A 25,003-nucleotide genomic window follows, 5' to 3' on the forward strand; every position below is an offset into this window, starting at 1 on the left:
CACATGTGAACTAGAAGCAGTTGCCCATAATTTTATTCACAAAGGTGCTGTTTTGGTTTATTGGACAGGCAAACCAAGGAATCGTCTGAAGGGGTGTTGTATTGCAGTGTGATTGGCAGTAATAACAGCTCTTCCACATTACAGGGAATAATTTGATACAATGTTAATATTGGAAAGTGGATTAAAAAAAAAGAGGAAAAAAAAAAGCAGTGGTTACACAAAGACAGAGACAGAAAAAGAAGAAAGTGACAAAAATGCAGATGGTTTAATAAACTTTAGTCAACAAAATGCACAGTGCAAGGTTGACATGAGGAACATGGATGTGTGGAAGGAGGAATAAACCATTTGAAGCAGCCCGTTGCCTCTGCAACAGAGGGTATCCAGCACACCTGTTCTTGATCCACTGCTGCCATTCCTTCCCACAGGCAAAGTCATCCTTTCAACCCCCTCAGAAACTAATGCATATATAACTACAGAACTACAGACAAACTACAGCTGCTGCAACTAGCCCCCTTGAATGTGTGTGTATGTGTTTGTGTGACTTTGTGCACAGGAGCCGTGTCCCTCGTTACCGATATCCATGCCATGCATAAAAGCAAAGCATCTAGATCACATGGACTCCATCTAAATTTGACAGAGATGTGTACAACCCTCATACTGTCTATTGAAAAGAGTAGTGCACCACATATATTCACTCTCATCCTCAAACAGGGTGAGACAATGGTCATTGTTGCATAATGTAATGTGTCACCTGTCACTTTACCCAGAGGACACTACAACAGGACCCGTTCTTTGACTAGCACGAGGAGTTACTGCTGGATGGGTCTGGATCAAAGGTGTGTATCTCTGTCTCGGTGTGTGAGAAAAGACAGAGTGTATGTGGGTGTGTGTTAGAGAATGCAAAACTGGCGAAAGATGTAGAGACAAGGGCACTAAATCAAAGCTATGTTTGTGTGTGAGTTTGAGGGACAGAAAGATACAGATAAAGACTTAGTGAGGAGAAAATGGGAGAGAGAGAGTGTGCATGGCCCATGTAAAAAGACTGAGACATGAACACTAACTTAAACATGTGTGTGTGTGCATGTGTGTGTGCACACGCATGGCAGCATTCAGCAGGCAGAAAGACAGGAAGCACTGCTGTGGGGAGCAGGAACAGCGGTGCTGATCAAAGCCCAAGCGGGTGACACTATGGGCGGAGTGCCATTGTTTATTCACCAGCCACCTCTCCCTTTTGGCAGGGTGAGGTGAGCATGTGTGCTTGTGTGCTTGTGTGTGTGGAGACAGACAGAGAGTTTGAGACAGAAAGAGTTCGAAGATGCAGAGTTGGAAAGATAGTGTGTGTGTGTGTGTGTGTGTGTATGTGTGAGAGAAAGTGAAGAGACAAGGCCTGTGTGTGTGTGTGTGTGTGTGTGTGTATGTGTGTCTTTGTACCTTTCACTTGGCAGGCTAATGTGGGCTTGAGTTCTGTCAGATTTGGCAGCTGCACATTTCAGGCAAGTGCACACATACACTCACACACGCACTCTTGCACACATAGACAAAAAAACACTGCCTGTGCACATGGCCGAACAAACATACACCAGGCACTTTAGTAATACCAATAACCTCACTATTAAACTTCCCATTCACCTCAACCCCCCCGTGTCTCATCACAGAAAAAGATCCATACACAAGCAGAGACACTTTAGCAAGATGGAGGGAAACAGATGACATCAGGAAGTGAGTAATCCCCTAACCCAAAAGCTGGCTGTGTTTCAATGCGCTACACCGGCTTCCTCTATATCGGTTCCCATTCCCTTTACCTGATATGAAAAGACTGGACAGATTAAAGCAATGCAATGTTCCAGTGCATTACGACTGCCCACTCCCGCCTTGTTCACAGTTATGAAATAATTGGTAACCTAAATATAACTGGTCAGAGATAGTGGCCCACTACCTAATCTCTAACTACAACCTCATATGACAGATGATTCATATGCAAACAAAGGCAGGAAGTGAGGTGAAATATTGGAAGGTAAAAAGGGGAATTCACAGACGCTTCAGCTTCTCTTTCTGATCAGATATGTGACACTGCTTCCTGTTCCTGATGGATAGATGTGTTTATGTTTAGACCACCAGGCATATCATTGAATATCATAACAATACAGTTTACACATGAACTACAGAGAATACAAAAACAAAATGAAAACTAGAAGTAACTAAAAGTAACTGAAAGCTATAAAGTTGCGTTCAGCAGTACTAGTGGTCCTTTCACAGTATATAGAGTAATTTGTTTTAATGGAGCTTTAATCACATCAGAAAGCCAAAACAGCGAGCCTGGTTGGTATCCCACCAGTCTGTCTGCTCATTAATCTGGCGTACAACATCACGCCAAGCAGCCTGTGCACTCATGTCTTCAACACTTTGCAACACCAACTCACACTTTGATATTTAGTATATTTGCTATTCAAACCAGCAGTGGGACCAGCAATGCAAAGCCAGGACCCAGTGCACCATGCAAAAAAGCACACTAAGCAGGCACACGCTCAAAGTTATATGTAGAGAGACACACACACACACACACACACACACACACACACACACACACACACACACACACACACACACACACACACACACATATATATATATAACACACTCCCACGAACACCATGCACAAATAATACACTCCTGCAGCTAAACATTGCATCTACAAAACCCCCAGATAATGAGCATACTTAACTGTACTATCATTGTTCTAAAAAAGGAGTTTACAAGATACAAAGGTCTCTGCAGTTAACACCCACATTTAAGAAGTCACAAGTACAGTAGAGCCACAGAGGGAGCTAAATTCGGGCTAGAAATGGCAGAACGGGGCTGGCGAGGAAAAAAAAAAAAGAGGGACATCTGATCCGGTGCAGCATGCATTCAGAACAACTGTTTTGGGATTATCCCAATTCAAATGCGCGGCTAACTTTGATGTTATTTTCTTCCCCTCCCATTGTCTGAAGCCCCTCGCTCTCTTCATAATCCGAGCCCTTTGAAGTGAGCAGCATGGAAACAATGTCAGCAGGCGACACACTCCCTCCGATGGCCCACTGACAGCTCTCCACCATTTCTTTCCTTCTTTTTTCCTCTCTCCCCCTTTTTTCCCTTGTCCTTCTGTTTGCTGTCTCAATCCTCATACTTCCTCCATCTTTTCTTTGCCTCTCCCTCGCTCTCTTCCCCTTCATTGTTTGCCATCTCACTCTTCTTCTCTCGCTTCTCTTTAAAGTTTACATCAACCCTCTTTATTGTATTTCTTTATTTTCTTCCTTAATATTTGCCGTTTGACCAATCTTACCTTCCTCTCCTCCACTGATTCTTTTCTTCCCCTCATGTCTGGCTTGTAATAAGCAATTCAATCATTAATTGGAGTCTCATTAGCGGGTGGTTAATACAGGGGGGATCATAATAATGAGGACACAGATAATAGAAAAAGAAAGCCTTTGTCTGCTCTCAACACAGATGCCAAGGCCTGTGTCTTGTAACACAGCCTACAACAGGGGAGACAGCGTGTGTGTATTGTGTCATGGTGTACTTTGATTGCAAGCAGCGTAGCTAAAATATGAGCAAGTGTAGCCATTCACAGTGTTGCTGAGTCTCTCTAAAAGGGAAGAGAAGATGACTGCACTGATGATTCAACCAGATCTTTCTTAAGGCAAGTTCAATACAAAGTGTGGCTGAAACGGTTAATAAGATAATAGTGTCATATTCAAATAGGCTTAAAATAGACACCTTAACATTATGACATTTACTGGAAAGTATAGTAAATAATGGGTGATTTAAAATGTGAATGTGCATGTAAGTGTATGTTTTTTACCATTTAGACGGCAAGAAAAAAAATGTAAAAGGTATGAAATCATTTTATCCGGTAACACTTCATTGTGTCACATAAGCATAAAAACGTTAGCAGCTATACTGTGCCGTGGATTTGTGTAACTATTGTCAAAAAGTCCCGTTGAAAATGACTTTGTGAGGCTTTATTGATCACAGTCTGAACATACTGTCAGGATGAATAAGCGAGTCCCATCTTGGACCAAAACAACACTTCCCTCAAATATCTAGACTTATTACTGTCAATCAATATTTAAATAACGACAGAAGACATTTCTGACATTCAATGTGTGGGGTAGGGTTGGCAAACTAGCCGCTTTGAGAGAAAATTTAGGACTGAGCGAGGGGGGCCTGGGCTGCCAGGGCCTGGAAGGAGATGAGATGTGAAGGGAGGCTCACAGACCTGCCTCATTACTATATGAGGCAGCTGCAACCACAGACAGACAAGGTTGTGTTTGGAAACATGTCCTGATCCCAGACACAACAACTCTTTATTTAGTGAGCCACACCCAATCAACTGCCACAGTGTCCCAGTCTGGTTGCTAGGGCAGGAGGCAGAATAAAAGATCCTGTGATTCCACAAGAGAAAATCTGCATGTAGAGGGGATGAAGATCAGGGAAGAGAAGGAACAACATATTGTTTCATTTACGCGTTTAGAAGTGTTGCACTGTACATAAGACAGTTTCAGACAGGACAGCAGAGTTAGTTAGTTTACTATAGTTACTCAGAGGTACTATGGAACGCTAAATGACTGACAGGGTATATACTAAGTACCGAGCAGAGGCACATTAAAGTGAAAGATTGACAAAAATACACTTTTCATGTATATTCTAATTTCTAAATTTTATTGAGTAACACTGTTCTATATATGAAGTTTAACTAGGCCAGGTAAGAAAAAAAACATACCAAGTAAAGAATAAGGTTGAAACTAAAAATAATGGAGGCTGAGTGTAAAGTTTAACTGTAAAAGAGAATGACAGTAATTATGTAGAGAGGCTTTGACTTACGAAGTGGGGTGCAGCAGACAGATTTATAAGGTTCAGCCAGACACAAAGCACACAAGCCACTTAAAGACACTATGGAGTTTGCAACTAGCCATAAAAATGACAGAGCACATGCATACAAACAGTGATCGTGGTTTAACAAAAGAAAGGAAACCAGCGTCTACTCCATAAAAGTCAAATCCACACAAGGCTTTTTTGAGGAAGTTTTTTTACAGATGCCCCCCACCAATTTTTACGTCTACAGGTTTTTGGATGAGCACCACAGGGACCAATGAAAAAGGACAGGAAGTATATAAGACTGCTAGGAGATAAAGATAAGAAGATAAGAGAAATAGATAAGAGTGAGTGTCTAATGCACTTCACTAACAAACATGTAAACTTGGGTTTGTGGGGAGGTTGGAATATTGGGAGCAATGAATAAACCTAAATGAAGCTATACATAATATTAAAGGATTTAATAAAAATAATCCACTTGTGTGTCTTGTCAGTGTGTTCAGTTTTATACAGTTAGTGGCGGTATTCTAGCTGTATGATACATGATGGCTCTTTGAAAAAACCCTTTAATTAGAGTTACTGATACAAAAACAACATGAAACTACACTAAAACAGTCCAGCTCATCAAGATTTAACTTTACTTAAGTTCGACTTGATGGAGGATGAATTGGGTAACATTTTTCTCCACCGTATGATCCAAGTTTTCCTTATATATGAAAAGCAGGAGAAATTGTCATCTATCAATCACTGTCAACTATAAAGCTGAATCAGGCACATCCTGATGAATCTTGCCTCATGATAAGTTACTAAATGTTATCTTATGGAGCCTTGGGCCATCGCAAAAAATTAATTATTTCTTTGAACATGCCACAGCAAACTCTGATCATGCAGTAATATCGCTCTGGACTCTACTTCATTATATAAAATTAGAGTAAATGCAGGATATTAATTTTGTTTCTCATATCATCACTGTTGATAGATACCAATAATAAAATGAAACTAAGTGAGTGGTCTCTGACTGCCCAACACTGACCTTATTGGCTTGATCGGCATGGTGTGTTATTGTCCTCCTCTCCTGGTCCCAACGAGTATTGGCCTCCTCCAGCTGCCTCTCCATTGCCTGCTGAAGACGAACAGCCTCTTCTTTAGAGTCACATACAGATGTTTGTAGCTCTGCAATAAGCTTGAGGAGAGAAAAGAGAAAAAAAACATGTTTGATTTTAATTCTTGATTTTGATTTACATGATTGACAAACAGGTGGACTACAGACCACATAGTGTAACATCTGCTGGTCAGTCAGTAAATAAAGAAATAATTTGACATACTGACAAAATGTTAAATCTACTGTTGGGAGCTTTATGCAGTGCCATGAGTTTCTTTGTATGCTTATATTTGCAACAAAAAAATAGTTGAGAGTGGAGAGAAAACCTGCCATCAGATGCAAAATATTCACTAAATAAAATGCTTCTCTAATTTGTATAATGTCACTGCTCTCACAAAATGACTGTATCCGATTAAAAAGGCATGTTTTATTAGTAATGGATTTGGATGGCAGTAACAATCACCTTGAAAGACACATTTCTCCCAGAGTCTCATGTCTTGTATCTTTTTTAAGACGAGACAGAAGACACAGAGAAAGCAGAGAGAAAAAGGGAGGAGGGAGGTATAAAAAATAAAAAAAAAAGACAGGAAGGAAAAAACAACTTCCTTTTTGAAGAGCAGAGTGACTTTGTGTTGGTGAACTTGCGGTGCACACCAAGATGAAAAGGAACTGCCTCAGCTTTGAAATCCTCCAGTCAAAATTAACATTCTATTTAAGCCACTGTCAGGGAAAGGCAGAGGAAAGATGAGAGAGAGTAAAAGAGAGAGGGAAAGGACAGGAGAGAGGGGGAAAGAGAAAAAGAAAAAGAAGAGGTTGGGGGCAGTGCTGCTGCTAGCTTTGGGCTAGACAGATAATTGTTTACCGTGTGCAAACTCTGGAGGACCAACCCTGCTGGAATCTGCACATTGTGTGGGAGTATGGGAGTTAGGGTGGTGTGGATCGACCACAGAGAGAGAGAGGGAGAAGGAGAGGGAGAGAGAGAGGGAGAGAGAGCGAGAGAGAGAGAGAGAGAGAGAGAGAGAGAGAGAGAGAGAAAGAGAGAGAGAGAGTGTGAAAGAGAGAGAGAGATGGAAAGAGAAAGAGAGAGATGAGAGGGAGATTAGACTTATTTAGTCAGTGGGAAAGCCACATGAAAGCAACAAATGGCACATTATTATGGTAACATCATTTCTGGTGGTGTAATAATTATTTTGCAATATGGATTCTCTGCATCTGCCGGTCTTCAGCCCCGGGGCGGTGGCGGCACTCTAAACTAGTGAACTCAGCTGTCTGTCTTGTTATTCCTGTATATATATACACACACCACAGCACCTTTTTCTCTGTCTGATAGCCAGCCAGGCTGTTTTAAGCCTGTAATTGGTCTGGTGAGACTTGTCTATTTTCCCAGCCTGCTAGCATCTGTGTTTAGGGCTAAAGGCAGGCTTACCTCGCTGTGAACCTGAGGTAAAAAAGGGGAGAAATGAGCAGCTCTGCTGTTTATTCGCTTGTTTGTAAACAGAGAGGTGAGTAGCCACAAAATGGTGGCCACCACGAGGGGGAAAAGATGCTTTGATAGTTACATGAAAAGAGTACACATGGAAAACTTGGGGCTTGACTTTGAACTAGCGTAGCCTGTTTCTAGACCTCTGAATCATCGTTTGCACACCTTTGGTTGGCTGTATAGATTCAAATTGTGAACTGAAAACAAAATGTCAATACATGCACATCATTCATAATACTCTAGTAAATAGTGTACACCAAAAATCTGAAACAATTACTTTGATTACAGGACTAATCTGCAGATTGGTGGACAAAATAATAGTTAGTTGCAGCCCTACTAAAAATGAGGGTAAATTATTGTCCGGTTGTCTCCTAGTGTTTGGCAACTTTGAGGTTAAATAAAAAAAGTGCATCTACACATGAACATTTACTTAAAGACATGTTTTAAGACACACACAAATAGTCTCCAGCCTCACTGAAAAGTCCATTCTAGGTGTAAATGCACTGGAGGCTTCAAGTTTTTACATCACACTTATGAAAGTGGCTAGTTATGTTGTCACAAGTACATGCATCACAACTTTAACTTAAAGGTGAGCACAGAGAAACTTCCTTCAAATTCATTTGAAAACAGTCTTCTACTTTCAAAAGTTGCACATACATCATTATATTTTTGATCCATGTTTATACAACATTGTGAAGTTATCCTGAGGGACATATCTGTCTCTTTAGCTAGTAATATGTTCACCAACTTCTTGTTAACTTTGTTGTCAGTAAGAGTGAACCAAAACAGTAAAGTTGTGGGCTGTAGGACCAAAACAGTGAAATGATGAAGAGTAAAACACCTGTAAAGCTAAGAAATGTGGAGTCAGTGGGTTCATCACTGCCTTTGATCCTCTTTCATATCAGCTAATATGAAAAATATTGATTATAGCAGTTTAAACAATGATTACTACAGGTAATAGCATCAACTATAAGTGTAATGATATGTTAGTGTTTTCAAGTATTGTTTCAAGAATTGAAAATCAAAATGAATAAATATTACAGATCCTATTTGGTTAATTCATGCCTAAGAGGTCACATGTGAGCGTTGTGTGTGGAACTTACCAATCAGCACTGTGCTGAAACAAATGAGGTGTATTTGCATACAGATTGAACTTCAACCCCTTTCTTCCAGAACATGATACTTCTTGCACTGAGCATCCCATGACAAATTCCCTCTACCTCCTACCCACTCCCACAGTGGACAGTCAGGGATAAAAGTAATGATCTCCCACCAGTACCACAGCTACCACCCACTGTAGCCTCATCATTAAATGAAGGAAGAGAGCACAGCCCTGTTCAGTTCACAGGTCACCCAGGAGGACCACTCACAGCTAGATGCTTAATACATAGAATTGGATTGGAGAGACACTAATTAGGAGAGTCAGTTTGTGTATCTGTGTGTGTCTATGTGTGTGTGCATGCGCGTTTGTGCATGTGAATGAGAAAAGGCAGAGAGAGTGGCATGTGTGTGCGTAAACACATGATCTTAACCTGGTGCGTCTCCAGTCCCTGCAGGATAATGTATGTCGTGGTATGTTTTTAATTGGGCTATTAGCCATGCAGTCGAGCTCAAGAGCGATGCCTTCTGTCAGACACGGAGGGGTTAACAACTGGGGTTAGCCTTTGAGGTTCAAAGGCCTCTTGTTTACATTTGACTGAGCTGCCCCAAGGGGCAGGCAACAAAAACCCCTCCGTTCCACCTTTACCTTTTAAAACAAAGCTGCCCAAGCCCACGACAAATAGCCTGCATTAATCACGCATATTAATATGTTTGCACAAAACCTCCACACCTCCAACATAACCCTCTATATAACAACAACACACTTCAGGAAAGGTGTTGAATTCTGTGCACAGAGACTTTCCTTTAATGTCAGAGAGAGTGTTGTTTGTTGAACCTGTCCCAGCTTTGTGTCCCCAAAACAGAGGATTAATCACTTGTTGCTTTGTCTGCGGTGGCGCACCGCACCGCCAAAGCAGGCAAACATGGCTGAACTTTTGCACAGTATCCGACTTCTTTTGAAGTTGAGCATTGTGTAACCTAATAAGCTACCGTTTTCTCACAACATCTGCTTGTCAACCCCGCTTTCAACTCTGTGCCTTTGCCAGCCAACCCGAAATGGGGGGATTTAAGGAGGAGAAGAAAGAAAGAAAAACAACAAAACCCCCTCTTTGAATCTCTTCTTTGGGTAACGAGGTGCAATTATGGCCAAATGATTGTGATATTTTAGCCTGCTACATAATCAAGAGGAAAACTCTTTTCTTTTGTAATGTAAACACTACTTAGGTTGTTTTGGATCTTTTAAACTGGTGAGGTAAAAGCTGCCTGAACTTTCGGATACATTTTGCTGAATGACAGAGTGAAGTTATATCGCTGGCTGGAGAGGAGAATTACCTCAGTTTTGAGTGGTCTCAGTCTAAAGTGACAGTAATGTTAAACACATGGCCCTCAATTGGAAATGTGTGATAAGACAATGCCGTGACAGACAGAGGAGAAACAGGTATGAAGATTAAGTAAAGAGGTGTTAGAAGCAGGCGTAGAGTGTGAGTAAACAGTGGACAGTGTGTGAAATATAATAATGGACATCAACTGATCTTTAAATGTGGGTTTACATTTTTGCTACATATTGCAGAATCTACCTGCAGACCCTGTAATTCGCCTATAAGTACTACAGTACAAGTCAGGGTTATGGGGCTACAGAAATATCACAAGGAGATTTCAAGAACTGATTGGTCAGCTTGTGTTTTCTCCTACACGTTTGTGATGATGATCAGTGCTGATAGTACAAAGCTGAGGATAAACTCAGTAAACTTCTACTTTTTGGGTAACAAGACATTTTCAATTTCATTTCGTTGGGAATGAAAAAATGTATGTAATAACATATGACACATGACTCACTCAGTCAGTGACAGACTTTTGCGTGTGTTTGCATATAAAAAATGGATTAGTGCAGCTTTAAGGGCAAACATTAGTTATTATCTACAGCTAGAAAACATAGAGATGAAGTATGAAGCCTGATCAACTGTCCTGACTTCACACAATGTTGTTCGGACAGCAGAGAACAACCTTTTAAGCAGTCACCTCGAACATCTCTGGATGTGGGCATAAAAGAGGGATGAGAAAGGTAAAGAGAGCCTCAGATATTCTCTATGTAATACATGTTTCAGTGTTTTTATATAGAGATTTATTTGTCTAAGCATTGCACAAACAACATATCAGATATGAGATGTGTGTGTATACCAACTGGCTCTCGTGTGTTTGTGTAAACCTGCTGAAGGGTAAAGGGCTGGGTGGCTTGCCATGTGTTCAGGAGCGTGTGTGTTTTCATGTGTGCTTCCTCACCTCTTCCATCAGGACATTTGTCCGGTCTTTTGAAGAGGTTCGGTGAAAAAAAAAGAGGAATATAAAATGAAAGAGGGAAAAAAAAGGGGGGTAGAGAAAACTGATTACCTGGGCAGACTTGGCGAGCTTCTGACTGTACTCCTTCTCAATCTGCTTCAACCTGCTGTTGGTCTGCAACAAGAAGGGAGAGGGGAGTGTGAGAAAGAGATATGCAGACAGACAGATAGAGGGACACAAAGAGAGAGAGTTGTGAAATTTAATCTTCTGTTAGGAAATGCAGAGAGACACGCCACCCTCCCAACCTACCCACGCTTGCATACACAGACACACACAGACACACAGACACACACACTCATGTTGACCTCTGCCTCTTGGCAGTGTGTCGCAGGCCAGTGGCCCCTTGGCACAACGCCAGTTCCAACGTTCATGTGTGCCAGCAGGTAGTGAGGGGCATGGTGCACAGTGGGCACCACTCCCCTTTGATCCCCTGCCAACAATTCATCACTTAACAAGAAGGGGGGCAGGGAGGGAATTAAAACCTTGCTGCCAATTAGCTATAGAGAGCGAGAGAGACAGAGAGAGAGAGAAAAAAGAGATGATCGGGAGAAGCTGGGAGACACAACACGGTGGAGACAGAATAGGACTGAATGGAGATTGTTGTTGGGAGTTTATTGAGCGTCGCCTGTCTCTTTGTTTTCTGTTGTTTCTTTATGGGAAGTTAGCCAGCTGGAAGCAAAGACTGCGAGTGTCTAATACAGGATCTGTCTCCTTTCAGCTAACTGTGTTGTGATTCTACAGTTTCAATGAGAGGCTGAACAGTGGAGTGAAATAATTGGGTGTGAAGTGCTCGAATTCGACGGGGATGTCAGTGGCTGCCTGTACGCGAGGTGATGAGGTCTATACAAGTACTTATAGGTTTTTTCAATAGATGCTCCACAAAAGTTTTATACTCATGTCTAAAAGTCTCAAGTAAATCAGTATACTTCTATTGTTCAGATTCTTCTACTATTATTTTGCACACTACAATAATCCATATTTACTCACATTTATAAATCTGCTCGTGTGTTACAGTTATCAAACTCAGTCAGGTGCGCGTGTCTGTACTGTATAAACTCATTTAGATCTTTTTTTATTACTGTATGCCAGTTAGTCTTTGTCGATAAGCCCAATCAATTTATCTGCGGGTGTTACTGAAGTTTTATCTTATCTTATGTCAAGGCAACTGTAAGAAAGTCAGCAAACATCTTTCTATGCCACTGCTGTGATAAGCAACACAATATAACACACCTATTCTTTTTCATTCTTCAGTGCAATAAAAAAGTTGATGTTAAACTAATGTAGAAAATGAAAAAATATCTAGACAGCAGCCAAAATGTCTTTGAAAAATTAGTTTAAAACGCAGTGCAAATACAATAAAACACACATAAACAGAGCCATGGCAGACATACATACGCGCATGCATTCAACCCCCCCCCCCTCCAACTCTGTTGTCCTGACAGCCACTGACAGACAGACAATTCCCTAACAACACTATTTTATTGAACGCACCCCTCGCAGCCATCAACACCTGAGCTGCGTTTGGACTCTGCACCCCATCCAACACTTCCTGACAAACACCACCGTCCGCTCTGAGCGGACACACCTGTCACCACGGAAACACAGAGCCATCACCAAGGATACGGGCCTGTCTTCCTGCGCCAGGACTCTTTGAGTGGCAACTCGCTCGTCCCTAGGGGCCCTATAGCAGCTGATGAGAGAGGGGAAGACAAAGAAGGGTGTAGAAAAGGCAAGAGAAAGAACTGTGTGGGGGAGAGGGGCGCAAATGGGAGTCCTTCCATGCTTTTTCTTTACAGCTGACACATTTTTTGTCCCCCTTTATTACTGCAGGACTGCTCCATCTGTACTACAGTGTTGTTGAAGTGACACTATGGTAGTTATTATTAGATTTTAACCATATTTCTACCTCCCATCAATTGATAAATTGCAAGCCATATTTTGAAAATGACAGCAAAAGATGAGACTTAACTGTAATTAAAATGTTTGCACCACAGTGGGATATCAGCTTCAGTTTTGCAATTGGCTTTGCTGTGTGTGACTTCATGTACTGTACATGACTTTGAGTTCACACGTGAGTGCATGCATGGAGACATATGGCTGCATTTACATGAAAACAGGATCAGATGTTTCATAAAAACATAAAGAGCTTGCTACTAGTCTATTCCTTTTTACCTACAGTCACTCAAGGGAATTTAGCAGGAAGAATTATACAACAGCATGCATTATACAGCTCCACCATCTAAACACACATTAAAACTGGTTAGAGATAGATAAGATATGGAAAGAACACGTGAAGAGAAATCGCCCAACAGGACTGTGACAAATACAAAGGGAAAATCAGAGCTAAATTAAAAGCCCAGCCATATGTATGTGTCTGTGTGAGTGTGTGTGTAAGCACTTTCAAAGAGACTACCTGTGCCCTGCCAAAGGCATTTTCGTGCTGAAGGCACTTTGAGGCTGTATCAGGCTCTTCAATCGCCTCTTAATCCTAGCGGTGTGGAGTGCGGCTGCTTTGAAGTGTGTGTGTGTGTGTGTGTGTTAAAGAGAGTGGAAGTGGATCTGAAAGCAAGGCATGCACCGCTTACCAGAACTTAATTAATAATCTGCAGTGGGAACCAGGCCAAACACACACACACAGACACACAGACACACACACACACACACACAAGCGCATACTAAAAAAAGGACTGAAAGGAGGGGCAGAAAATTTGGTGACAACTTTCTCTCTCAAACACACACACACACACACACACACACAGGCACAGACACACATACGTCACTCTTACTCAAATACAGACAACGCAAACAGGATGTATGAAGGCCAAACACACATGCAGAATTTGAGCTATACCGTAACTGTTTGGAAATTAAATTTGCTCAAGGTGTGCATTCCTATTGTTTGGAATGAACCACTGTATTATCGCTATAGCAGGAAAAAAACCCAAAGTAAACATTTCTCAATAGAGTAATGCTGCAAACGCATGATAAACCTCTGAGTGTGTCTTAAAGTCAGTGAAAAGAATTTTCAGAATCTGTTCAGCGCAGTCTGTAGTCCTGGACAGGATATTGCCTCCATATGGCATTTTTTCCCGATATGTTTCCAATCATCTCACATTGCTAAAGAATAATTATGGTTTTTCAGTCCTGAAGCTGAACTTTGACAGAAGATATAAAACTACATTCAGGAGTTGCTTACAAAAGGATGATGTCACTCCACACATGGAGGTGACACAGTGTGACAGACGATGGACAGGTGATTAGGTAAAGGGCAGAGGTATTTTCAAAGAGATAATGAATCACACATTACTCCTGTTTCACTCTGCAAACAGCATGCTGCATATTGCATGCTAGGGAGCTGATTTGGTGAGGTTCATTTCTCGAAAAAAATTCAAAGAGAAGCTTTTCCCTATTGCTCCACAAAGCCTTCAGTTTTAGTGGCAGCAGTATTTGTAAGCATTCAAAACGATTCTTTGTTCACCACGCATGTCTCTCATAACAATTTGAGTTCAATCTGCCAGCGAGGGAGAGCTGGGAGATGTTATTTACTCGTTTGTCTGTAATCATTGCTGTCTTGCTGCGCTCGCTTGTGTATTTGTGTGTGCGCGAGAGAGAGTTGGTGCTGTAATGACAAGAGGCTTTATTTCCATTTCACAGTTTGCCATCACTGCTTGTCAGTAGTGATTCTCTTCATCCCTGCTGCTCACTGTCAGTGCCACATCACACACAGTACAGAAATAATGCATCACGGGCACACACAGGCAGGCGTACACAGATAAACATACATCAAACACGCAGACTCACACACACACGCACAACACACCAAATGTGCAGTGATTACAAACTCAACCAGCCAGTTCTTGGTATCAGAAAACCAATTACACCCATTACCATCAGTGTGAGCGGGCTTAACATCTAACCCACATCATAAGGCCTAGAAAAAAAGTTTGTTTGAGGCTGTGAATGCTTAATGATGGGGTGGTGGGTAGAATCACAGATAGCTCTAACATAGCCTAAGCAGGTGAACAGACTTGAAAATCCCAGCAAAGATGTATCATTCATGCTTTCTTTGCAGTGTGAGTTATTAGATAGGCAAAGGTCTAAACTCAAAATCGCTGTTAAGCAACAATTTTGCTTGATGAGATGTAAAGTTTGCTCTTTGAACTTTAAATGAACTGTGGTGAAATTCTGTCTTTCGGGTTTCTAGGTGGATTCTCACTTCCTATCTATTTACCGTATGCCTCCATTCCTCCTTTGATCAATAAGTCTGCCTGATGTCGAGATGTAGGATGATTACAAGTTGAATTAGGAACTTAACCGAAAAAACAGAGCCCGATATCATGGTGTCCCACTTAAAACTCCACTTCAATCCGAAGCATAATCTATAGCGTACCACAAGATGGGAGCTGCCTGACGCCATGTTTTAATGCGATTGAGAAAGTGTGTCGTTTCCCTCCCTCCTCTTGGATGACTTCAAAAAAGTGAGCAAGGGAGCTGTGTGATGTTTTTTTGGGACGGCAGAGTCTTTACTTTGACTCTTTCATCTGCTGGGTGACTCACTCACTCTCTTGCTGCCGCTGGGCCCAATGGTGCACTGAGGAAACGGGGAGCTCAGATAGTCCTGGGCATGCGTACACGAGCACAAACATACAACATACTCGTACACAAACACAAGACGACAATCAGAAGCAATGATGTAGCCTAAACACACACCGACAGCAGACACGTAATAACCCTGGCATCAATTAATCAAGATCCCATTATCTACATGCCCTGCACATAACAACCTAAACTTTACCTCTTTCTCCCCTAAAATCAGATTTTTCTCTGCCTCCCTCATCTCTTTGTCTCCCACTTAGTCTGTCAGTGTGAGGTGAATGTGGGCCCTCTTTGATCATCCCTCAGCCTGTGTTCCTCTCCTCCTCATCTAATCCATGACCGACTGAATAATGTGATTTGGTGTATCTCCAAATGGCAGAGGACCAAACTAATAAGTCAGCAGTGACACGGGGCAAGGGAGAAGAACAAGACGTGGCAACGACAACAACAATGACAACAACCTCGTACCACCATCTTCTGGCTGAGCGGGAGAACAGAACACTCACTGAAAGCGCATGGCTCTGTGGGTTGGGATTAAAGGCTGGTGTGAACGGATTGATAAAGATGTTAATAGTTAATGGGTGTGTGTTAATGGATGAATTTGAAAAACTCTAGAATCTCCCTGGTTACATGTTAACATGTTAAGATTTCTTAGTAGTTTTAGCATAACATGGAGGTCCATTGAATTTTTGACAACTGCCACATAGAAACTCATTAATGTACTATGTAAAAGTTCCCTTATGTCGAAGCATGAACACCACATTTTATAATCTACATAACATTATGTCGTGACTAGTGCAATCATATGTGTATACGACTGACACAAGCCCTGTTCATGTTTTGCACCAAAAACATCTTGGGTGGTCGGATCACAAGTGGACGTATGGATGCAAATGCAACAAGAACACAGTCAAGATCCAATCAGCCAAACCACATTTAAGAGTGGTCATGTTTCTACACATGGAAAGCAGTGTGAATGCATATGCGTCTCCGGCCACATTAAAAGGCTGCCTAGTCAGCTTCACAGACGGCACAACAAACAAAAGTTAGATGCAGAAGATTTTCTTGTGTCAAACAACTTAAACGGGTTTTTGAAGTCTGTACCCGAACTGAAGTACAAAATAGCCAATGCATTCCTCCTTTCAAGCAGAGCTCAAACAAATGCTTTTTCTTTTATGCTGTGGTCACAGTTTATCACAGATAAAATCAAAAGCGAGTGCAGAGGCAAAATTTCACTTTTGACACATTATGACAGAACATATGAACTTCAATCCATTGCAACTGAATCAAGACACAATATAAACATCTGAAAACAAAATTCTCTATACAGGGTTAGTGGTAAACTAATTGAATAACAGCTGACGAGGCAATTTTACCTAAACACATATTTGATCAGATGTTTAGGCAGTGAAATGTTCAGTATCCAGTCATAACCATGTCTAATAGAATTTGATGTGAGGAGCCGTCAGCAGCTGGCAGCCATGGTGCCACAGAACATGGCAACATATACTACTTGGCTGTCAAACACTGCGTTATGTCATCTGGAAATACATTTACATCATAATCATAATGAGTAAATATGTACAAAAGAAGTTCCAGAGGCAGAACACTTAACTTCATACACAGCCTAAGCCGGTCTCATATTTATGAGAAATAACTAACTAAGTTTTTGAAGGCACGTAAAGAAATCCCTTTGCAGAAAAAGAGGCTCAAGACAGAGGCCTTCATACTTCAACGCTGTAATATTCAACCTATGCACATGTGTGTGCGTGTGTGTGTGTGTGTTTCATGCCTTTCATGTCAAGGGAGTCACATGGGGCATGGCTCGAGGGACACTGGTGCTGTGACACGGGGAATGGTGATTGGCTACTGCATGCCAAAAAGCTGCTTTCTCATTGGCTGATGTTTGCCTCTAGGTGGTTTTGTCACACTCTGTTAGTGTTTGATGAAATGCCCTCTGCCTTTGATCTGAAGTGAAGCAGGCATGCATGCACGCACAAGCACACGCGCACACACACACACAAACTTTATTACAAATACACACATATACACATTCCTTTTCTACTACTTGTCTGAGGAATCATCAGAAAGTGTGGGCTCCACCCTGTCCTGTCATGCTGTCCATTTTGTGACTATGCATTCATTTATGCACATGCATGTATAGTATGGTGACATTTACACATTTGCACATCTAATCTTGTATTGCAGTTCAAAGAGCCGTGCTTTCCAGACTAAGAGTAAATATGAATTCAAGGTTTCCAGACGTTATTCATTTCCTATCAAACATGAGGCCTCCTGATCTTTTGTCTCGCTTTATCTCAGATCTCTAGTATTGACAAGCGGGGAGTGAGTATGTGGGGTGAAGAGGTCCAACACAAAGAGCTTTTCTCCACTAACCAAACTTTAACATCATATATGTGCTGCTTCTATTGAGCACTAATTGCAAATATGACTTGTATTTCATATGCTAGCTAACAGGTGTGTATGTGTGGTAAGAAACAACGTTTTCACACTTCCTCAAAGTTCAGCCCTGATTTCTGGTAAGGCCACCTCTTTACAGAAAGCTCTAATGTGCTGTGCTTTCCACAACTTGAAGGCAGGGGGTGGGGGGAGGCTCTAGGGGAAGACACAGAAAGATGGACGATGGAGGTGTGGAGGAGAATAATAACATCAGATAAGGAGGTGGTGTGGGTGAGAGACAGGATTTGTGCTCACTGTAGGCCAGAGATGAGGCGTCTTTATCAGGCACAGAGGCAGCTTCACAGGCCCCTCAGTGGAGAATGGAGATTGGGAGGTCTGGGGTTGTGTGTGTTCACTCACACCCATGAACACAGCCCCAGAGCCCCCCACACACACACACACACACACACACACACACACACACACACACACACACACACACACACACACACACACACACACACACACACACACACACACACACATACACACACATTTACAAAGATAAACTTCAATAGCAACCAGACTAAGACACCCCCTCACACCTTCTCCTCAGCCTACCTCCATCACTTTTCTTTCACTTCTCCTTTATTTTTGGTGCCGCTCAAATGTATGGAACTAACGTCTGATCTTATCTCCTCTGATATTCTGTTTCTCATTATTTCATTCCAACAGTCTGTCCAACAGACTGTCTACTCCCAACCCCCCCACCCCCCCTCCCGCATCTGCCTGTATGCCCCTCTCTCTCTGCGTCTCTCCCTTAAACGCATGCGTCTTTGATGAGAATCCATTCATGGATTTAATGGATTTCTCTGGCCTTTTTTCCAGGATCTGGGAGATGTGTTCAAAAAAAAAAAAAAAAAAAGCTGGCCTGCCCAGACTCTGCTTCCAAGAGCATGGTGGACTGCAGAGGACAGCATTTCTGTCTGCATCAAAAGAATGAGAAATTTTCAGCTTACAAAACAGGGCGATCGAGTCAATATGGATCTGAGGCCTGGCTGACTTCCATCCCATGTGAAAAAAAGAGTGCAACAAAGTAGTGAAACTTTTCCCTGCCCACTCTGAAGTCAAACTTGGAGACAGATTAGAAAGTAGAAAAAAGGGGAAGAAGTAAGACGTTCAACCTTTGGTGAGTTTAAACAAATTTTTTTCTGTAGCATGCACTTTCAGCTGACAAAAAAAGGGACGGAGAAATCATTAATCTCTTTCATAAAAAGTGAAACTAGCACATTGCTGATAGTGTTATCAGTCTAAGTTCAACATTCAGCCTCACTGCTTTGAATCCACTCCAGATTCCTTGACAACTTTGGGTCAATTTTACCAGTGTACAAAGATGAGGGAAGAGAGAGGAATTAAACTGTGCCAAAAAGATAAAATAACATTTAGCAGCAAAACAGCCTTCACATATTCAAAAGAAAAAAGGGACTGATAGGAAATAGCGTGATTCGTTCAAATAAGGATTACCCTCTTTTCCTCGGATCTCTCTCTTCCCAGTACCCCTGGTTCTGTGCACCATATGGAGCCAAAATGGCTGCCTGGGTGCTTTGGAGGTCCCTGCATTCCGGGGCTAATGCTGCGCAGCTGGCGCGGGATGGTGTCTAATGAAAAATGCTCTCTTTGATGGGCCCTGCCGAGGGATTAGGTTCTGATCAACACCACCTTAGGTCAGCTTCCTGCTAGACCAGCACAAGATTATGGGTGATTTCCCAGCTGTGGGTCCAGTTACTGTGGTGGCGAGAGGATTGAATATGACGCAGAAAGAGAGAAAGAAAGAGAGAGGGGGGAGATACTGAAGCTCAGGAGTTCTAATTGAAGTTCTTCCTGGTTCACCAAGATAACAAAACGCAAAGCTGGATAACAGACCTACTGAAAAGCTGTGGTTTCCCCTTTTGGTTGACCCTTACTGTAAGTCCAATCCCCTCACTCACTTGTACATTTCAAAACAGTATATCCCATGATGTTAAGTGGGGTAACCAAAAGACTTTATCTCTACACATACATAAGTATTTGTGGTAAATGCAGACAGCGCTATTACCTTACTTAACTTTCAGTTTAAGGATTTAGGATGTAAGAAAAGTACTATGAAAGTAATATGCTGGATTTTATTAGGTGTTTAACACAGAGCATCTTAATGAGACTACACAGGGGACGTTCACGCCCAGTATTGACTGTGGGTCACTCATGTTTTGCAGTGCTCAAAGCCCAACATTCAATCACAGTAGTTACACTTATAAAACAGAAGAAAATACAGTTTAGGATGTGTTTATGCACATACAGTACGAGTGAGATGTGAGCCTGTATGCAGCCTGTGTAGGCAGCTGTATTGATTATGATAAAAGTGGATCTGTTCCATCAGATGGCTGAAATTTCCTGCGTAGATAAGCTGTAAAACTGTGTGTGTTTGTCATTTCCACTGCAATCTGTTGGTGCATCTGAGAGGACATATGCCCAGGTTTAGCCCCAGCTGGTGGGATGTGCACACATTAAGATGCACATTTCTGTACAACTGGACTGTCCTCAACACCTTAACTCAACTCAATGTGTGTGTGTGTGTGTGTGTGTGTGTGTGTGTGTGTGTGTGTGTGTCTTTCTATCTATGAGAACAAATTTCAGAAATTCAGGAAATTTTGTCCTCACTTCAAAGGGCAATTTGAAGGTTAAGTCTTGGTTTTGAGGGTTTAAGTTCAGTTTAGGGTAAGGGTTGGACGGTTTGATTTAGGCGTTTAGTTGTGATGGTTAAGGTTAGGGTGAGGGGCTAGGGAATGTATGAGTGTGCTCACAAAGATATAAAGACAAATGTGTGTGTAGAGCTTTTAGCATATATCTTAATTGTTCTGTCCTAATTTACCCTCTGTGTAATGCCAGGAGCAGTTTTCTTACAGTCAGCCGGACTCTTTATATACTCTATTTATATAACCTGTCTACCTCTGCCTTAGTGTTCCTCCACAATTCAGTGTGTATTGTCTATTCCCGACATATTTATTGCAAACTGACTGTATCCTATATTTCTCGTCCTTATCTTCACCCACCTTCTCCTGAGCAGCGTCCCTCTCCTGCTGGTGGTTTCTTTCAAGGTCGCTTCGGATGCGTTCCATGTCGGAGCGGAGTCGGTCCAGCGATGCCTCCTTGTCCAGGAATGCCTTTTGCTTTTCCTCCTCCCGGAGCAATGCCATCTCAGCCAGCTGTTGCTTATGCTGGACATGGGCCGCCTGGACTTCCTCATGAAGACATGACAGCTGGACTTGCAAATCAGAAATTGTCTAGAAGGAGACAGATACAGAGTTTCACAGTGAATTTAGGTAAGTGCGATAAAGTTATTTGCTCTGCATGACTTCTCACATGATCTACACACTTTCCCATTGATTCTCATACATTTCTGGCACTGATTAATTCCTCATCAATGGTCGGACATTTATGTATAGGAGTGAAAAAAGTGATATTTTCAGAAATTCTGTATCCTAAAACAACATCTGTAGATTACATCAAAACATGTTAATCAAATCTGACAGATTAACACTGTAATGATACCCCATTGAGAGATGCATAGAAATGACATTACACTGTATTCTGATAGCTGAGATAATGAAACACAGAATCACAAGTGTGAAGCAGTTTGTCTTAGTTTTTGCTAGTGTGTGCATGTAGGGAAGTTATACAAACACAGTTAAATGTTTCTGTTTTCCTCTGTGTGTGCCACAGTCAGTGTGGGGGCTGCGGAGATGGCCTGACCCCTCTCTTGACCTCTCTCTTTTTTGAACTGCTCAGCCTTGACTTTGCCCAGAAGAGCCCTTTAATAGTGCTGCCAGTGAGCTTCAACATTACACAGTGGAAATGCTAATGAGCACAACCCCATAGCCTCTGAAACACCAGAAATAGACTGGCCTGACACGTGCAATGAAGCTACATCTCATGAGTTTAGGAAATGTCAAAATGTCAAAAGGAATAGATAACTTACTGTTCTCCCAAATTCTCCCGCATCACTAAGCTGGCATGATGGAGATTGCTTGCAGAGAAAATGAGGCCTTAAAACAGACCAATTCTTTCTTACTGTACATTTCAAATGTCTACAAACTGCAAGTGTGTGCATGTAGTATAAGAAATGGGTCATCGCAAGTTCACTGTCCTCAAAAAGCCTATTTACAGTACATAAAGAACACGATACATTTATTTACCAATATGATATGATAGCATTCTGAATTGTATGCGTAGATGTATCACAGCTGAAGTGTTTTACACATTCCAACTCATATCTCACTTATTCCTCAGCTACTGCACATCCTCACTACCTCCTTGGTTTACTTAGTGTATTTTTTACTTTGGTTGGCACTGTGCTGTCCTCCTGCCCCCCCCCCCCCCCCCCCCCCCCCCCGCCCTCCCTCCATTCAAAAGCCTGGGCATCCCAGAACAACACCATGTTAAGGCACTGAGACAGAAAGTGTCAGTCTTTTTTAGCTAGCACTGGGGAGACTCAAAGAGACTTCAAAGGAGTGTCACAAAATCAGGCAGATGTGTTAAACTCCCTCCTACACTGGCACACACAGAGAAGTCCACTATGCTCACACAAACATAGACAGACAAACAGCCACACGTGGTCGAGCTGTCAAACATACATAATAAATGGCGTGGAGCATGTTCACAGAGAATATAAGGTAAAAACAAACACACAGCCCTCTATCTTTCTGTTCCATTCCCCTGTCTCTTAACATTACTAGTCTCTCTGCTCTGCTTGTTCCTTCAAGGGCAAGCAGCTATTAGATCTGAGCCCTGAAGAGTCTTTCATGTATAATTCTCTCTTTAACAAATGTGGATGATCTGTCTTCCAAAAAATCTTTTAATAAGTTAGAGTATAATCTTCCAGACACTTCAGAAACTTAAGAGGCCAAAGAGCATGTTTTCATTTGGAAGTAAGTGAGCACAGATGTTTCAACAGGGCACATGTTAGCAGCTGATGTGGAGCTTTGTGATGAAACAGCTCTTGGCAACAATAGGAGAGTGTCAAGTGAAATGTATTGGGTTAAACCATGTCAGCGAGGAAGACAAAAGACTGGCAAAATATCAGAATAGAGTTTGGAAAAGGACGGATCACTGGTTAACAGACTATAAATGTTAAGTCAAGAGAGTGGCAAAGTCAAGTGCAGATGGGAGGCCATAAGATTTCATTATGTGGATATCAAAACTTTGTACAATATTATATGAGACAGAACATTACAGAACTAAAACTAAAAGTGACCACCTTGCCTCAATAGGTTAGTAGTACTAGCAGATTAATTACACACACATGCTGAGAGTTTACTGATTACACTTTAAATCATGTGTGCTTCTCTCTATCAAAATTGTTAAAGCAGCATCCTTTGGGGATTGAAGAGCCAATAAAACTTGTGCTGTTGTAACTTATGTTTGATTACATAACCACAGCATAGCTCACACTACTTTTCACTGCATATGTAACATGACATATGTAAGCCTTCCTTGTTTGAAGAAAACTGGTTATGTTTTGATGATGAATGTTTGCATAATCTGCCTTCCCTTCATCGTCATTTCTTCTTTAATTTGCACCATTTAAAAAAACAGACAAAACAAAAGGTAAACATGAAAAAAATGTGTAATCAGTACATAATATCTTTAACATGAGTTGATTCTTCATAGATTTCACTATTCTGCTGGTATGCTAATTTGGGGAAATGTTTGTAGATTATTGTCAGATATTAAAAAAAACTATTTTTACAATTCCCTGTGACAAAATATCTTTACACTTTATATGTGTAAGGGATTTGATTCATCCAACAATGCTCCATACATGAAAAGAGAGTCCCCCCTTCATAAAAAGGATTAAATAATGATGACATAACTATATAAAGGCAAAATACCTTTCTCATAGCAGATGGTATGACTAGCAACATTTGTAATAGCTGTTTTATATTTATGCATACCAATGCCAGTGGTCTGGTATTGTGCATGCTGGCTCACTGGCATGGCTTACAGGCCCACCTAAATGGAACTAAGCCATAATTAATCTTTTTAGTTACACCCGCGCCTTTCCTGCTATGAAGACTCCGACAGCTGCTGTGAGAAAAGTCTTCAGTTTGACATTAGCCTGACAGACAGACATTTGCCTTTATAGACTGTGATGACCTGGCATAATAGACCTAATGTATGCCTTTTGGATATATGCTTGCATACTTTGAGTTCAGATGAGAAGACTGATATCACTTTCATGTCTGTACATTAACTATGGAGCTAAAACCATTTTCATACATTTCAGGTCTTTGTACGGATTAGGCAAACAAGCTTCAACATGTTAATTAAAGAGCTTTAGAGCTGTCGGTAGGCAAATTTTTTAGCTTTGGACAGTGTAGCTATTTCCCCCTGCTAATAATCTTTATGCTAAGCTAAACTAATCAACTCCTGCCTTTAGCCCAAGAGTTAATGCACAAACACCGAAGTGGTATTGATTTTCGCAACTAACTTTCAGTAAGAAAGAAAGAAAACAAGTGTATTTCCCAAAATGTCAGACTATTCCTTTAATACAATTTTACTTCACTATATGTTGTAAAACAACATATAGCCTAATCCTAACCCTAACTCAACAACATTGTAAACTTGTTTTTAAGGGAAATATGCAGCCAGCAGGTGTGTAGTGATCTGTAAGTACAGAACATAATGTATATTTACATTATGTTATACTGCACTGTTAAAAAATAAAATAATCAGTCAGTTTCTCCCTCAAAGAGACACATAATATCTTAGAATCAAATATAAACAATGCATATGCATTAGTGTTAGATATTGAACTGAACTTACTCAACTAAAGTTACTGTAGGTTAGTGTCGTAATAAATGTTTTACTGTGAGTCAAAAAAAAAAAATCATCAGGCTGAAATCCAAGATTTGATATATGCACATACTAAATGGCCTCATGGCTGTAGCAGAGCATTGGTACCCACCGGCTACATGATCAATCATTTTAAATGAGAAAAAAAAGGAAAATCAGCTGGATTCTACCACAAATACTCAGATGTGCATGGGATGATCTGATGCAATCATTTAAAGAATCACAAACTCACTGACATGCCA

General features: G+C 41.3%; 1 protein-coding gene across 2 annotated transcripts in view; it reads right to left on the reverse strand.

Moving 5' to 3' along the window:
• cep112 (centrosomal protein 112) overlaps positions 1-25,003 on the reverse strand; it is a 98,073-nt gene that overhangs the window by 16,574 nt on the left and 56,496 nt on the right. For both annotated transcript variants that reach the window (XM_053338026.1, XM_053338025.1), the window contains 3 exons: positions 20,960-21,190; positions 10,926-10,988; positions 5,888-6,037 (listed from right to left, as the gene is read on the reverse strand). In XM_053338026.1, coding sequence (XP_053194001.1) covers positions 5,888-6,037; positions 10,926-10,988; positions 20,960-21,190 — 444 coding nt within the window. The remainder of the gene's footprint in view (positions 1-5,887; positions 6,038-10,925; positions 10,989-20,959; positions 21,191-25,003) is intronic.

The sequence above is a fragment of the Scomber japonicus genome, chromosome 18 (genome assembly GCF_027409825.1).
Source record: "Scomber japonicus isolate fScoJap1 chromosome 18, fScoJap1.pri, whole genome shotgun sequence".
Lineage (NCBI taxonomy): Eukaryota > Metazoa > Chordata > Actinopteri > Scombriformes > Scombridae > Scomber > Scomber japonicus.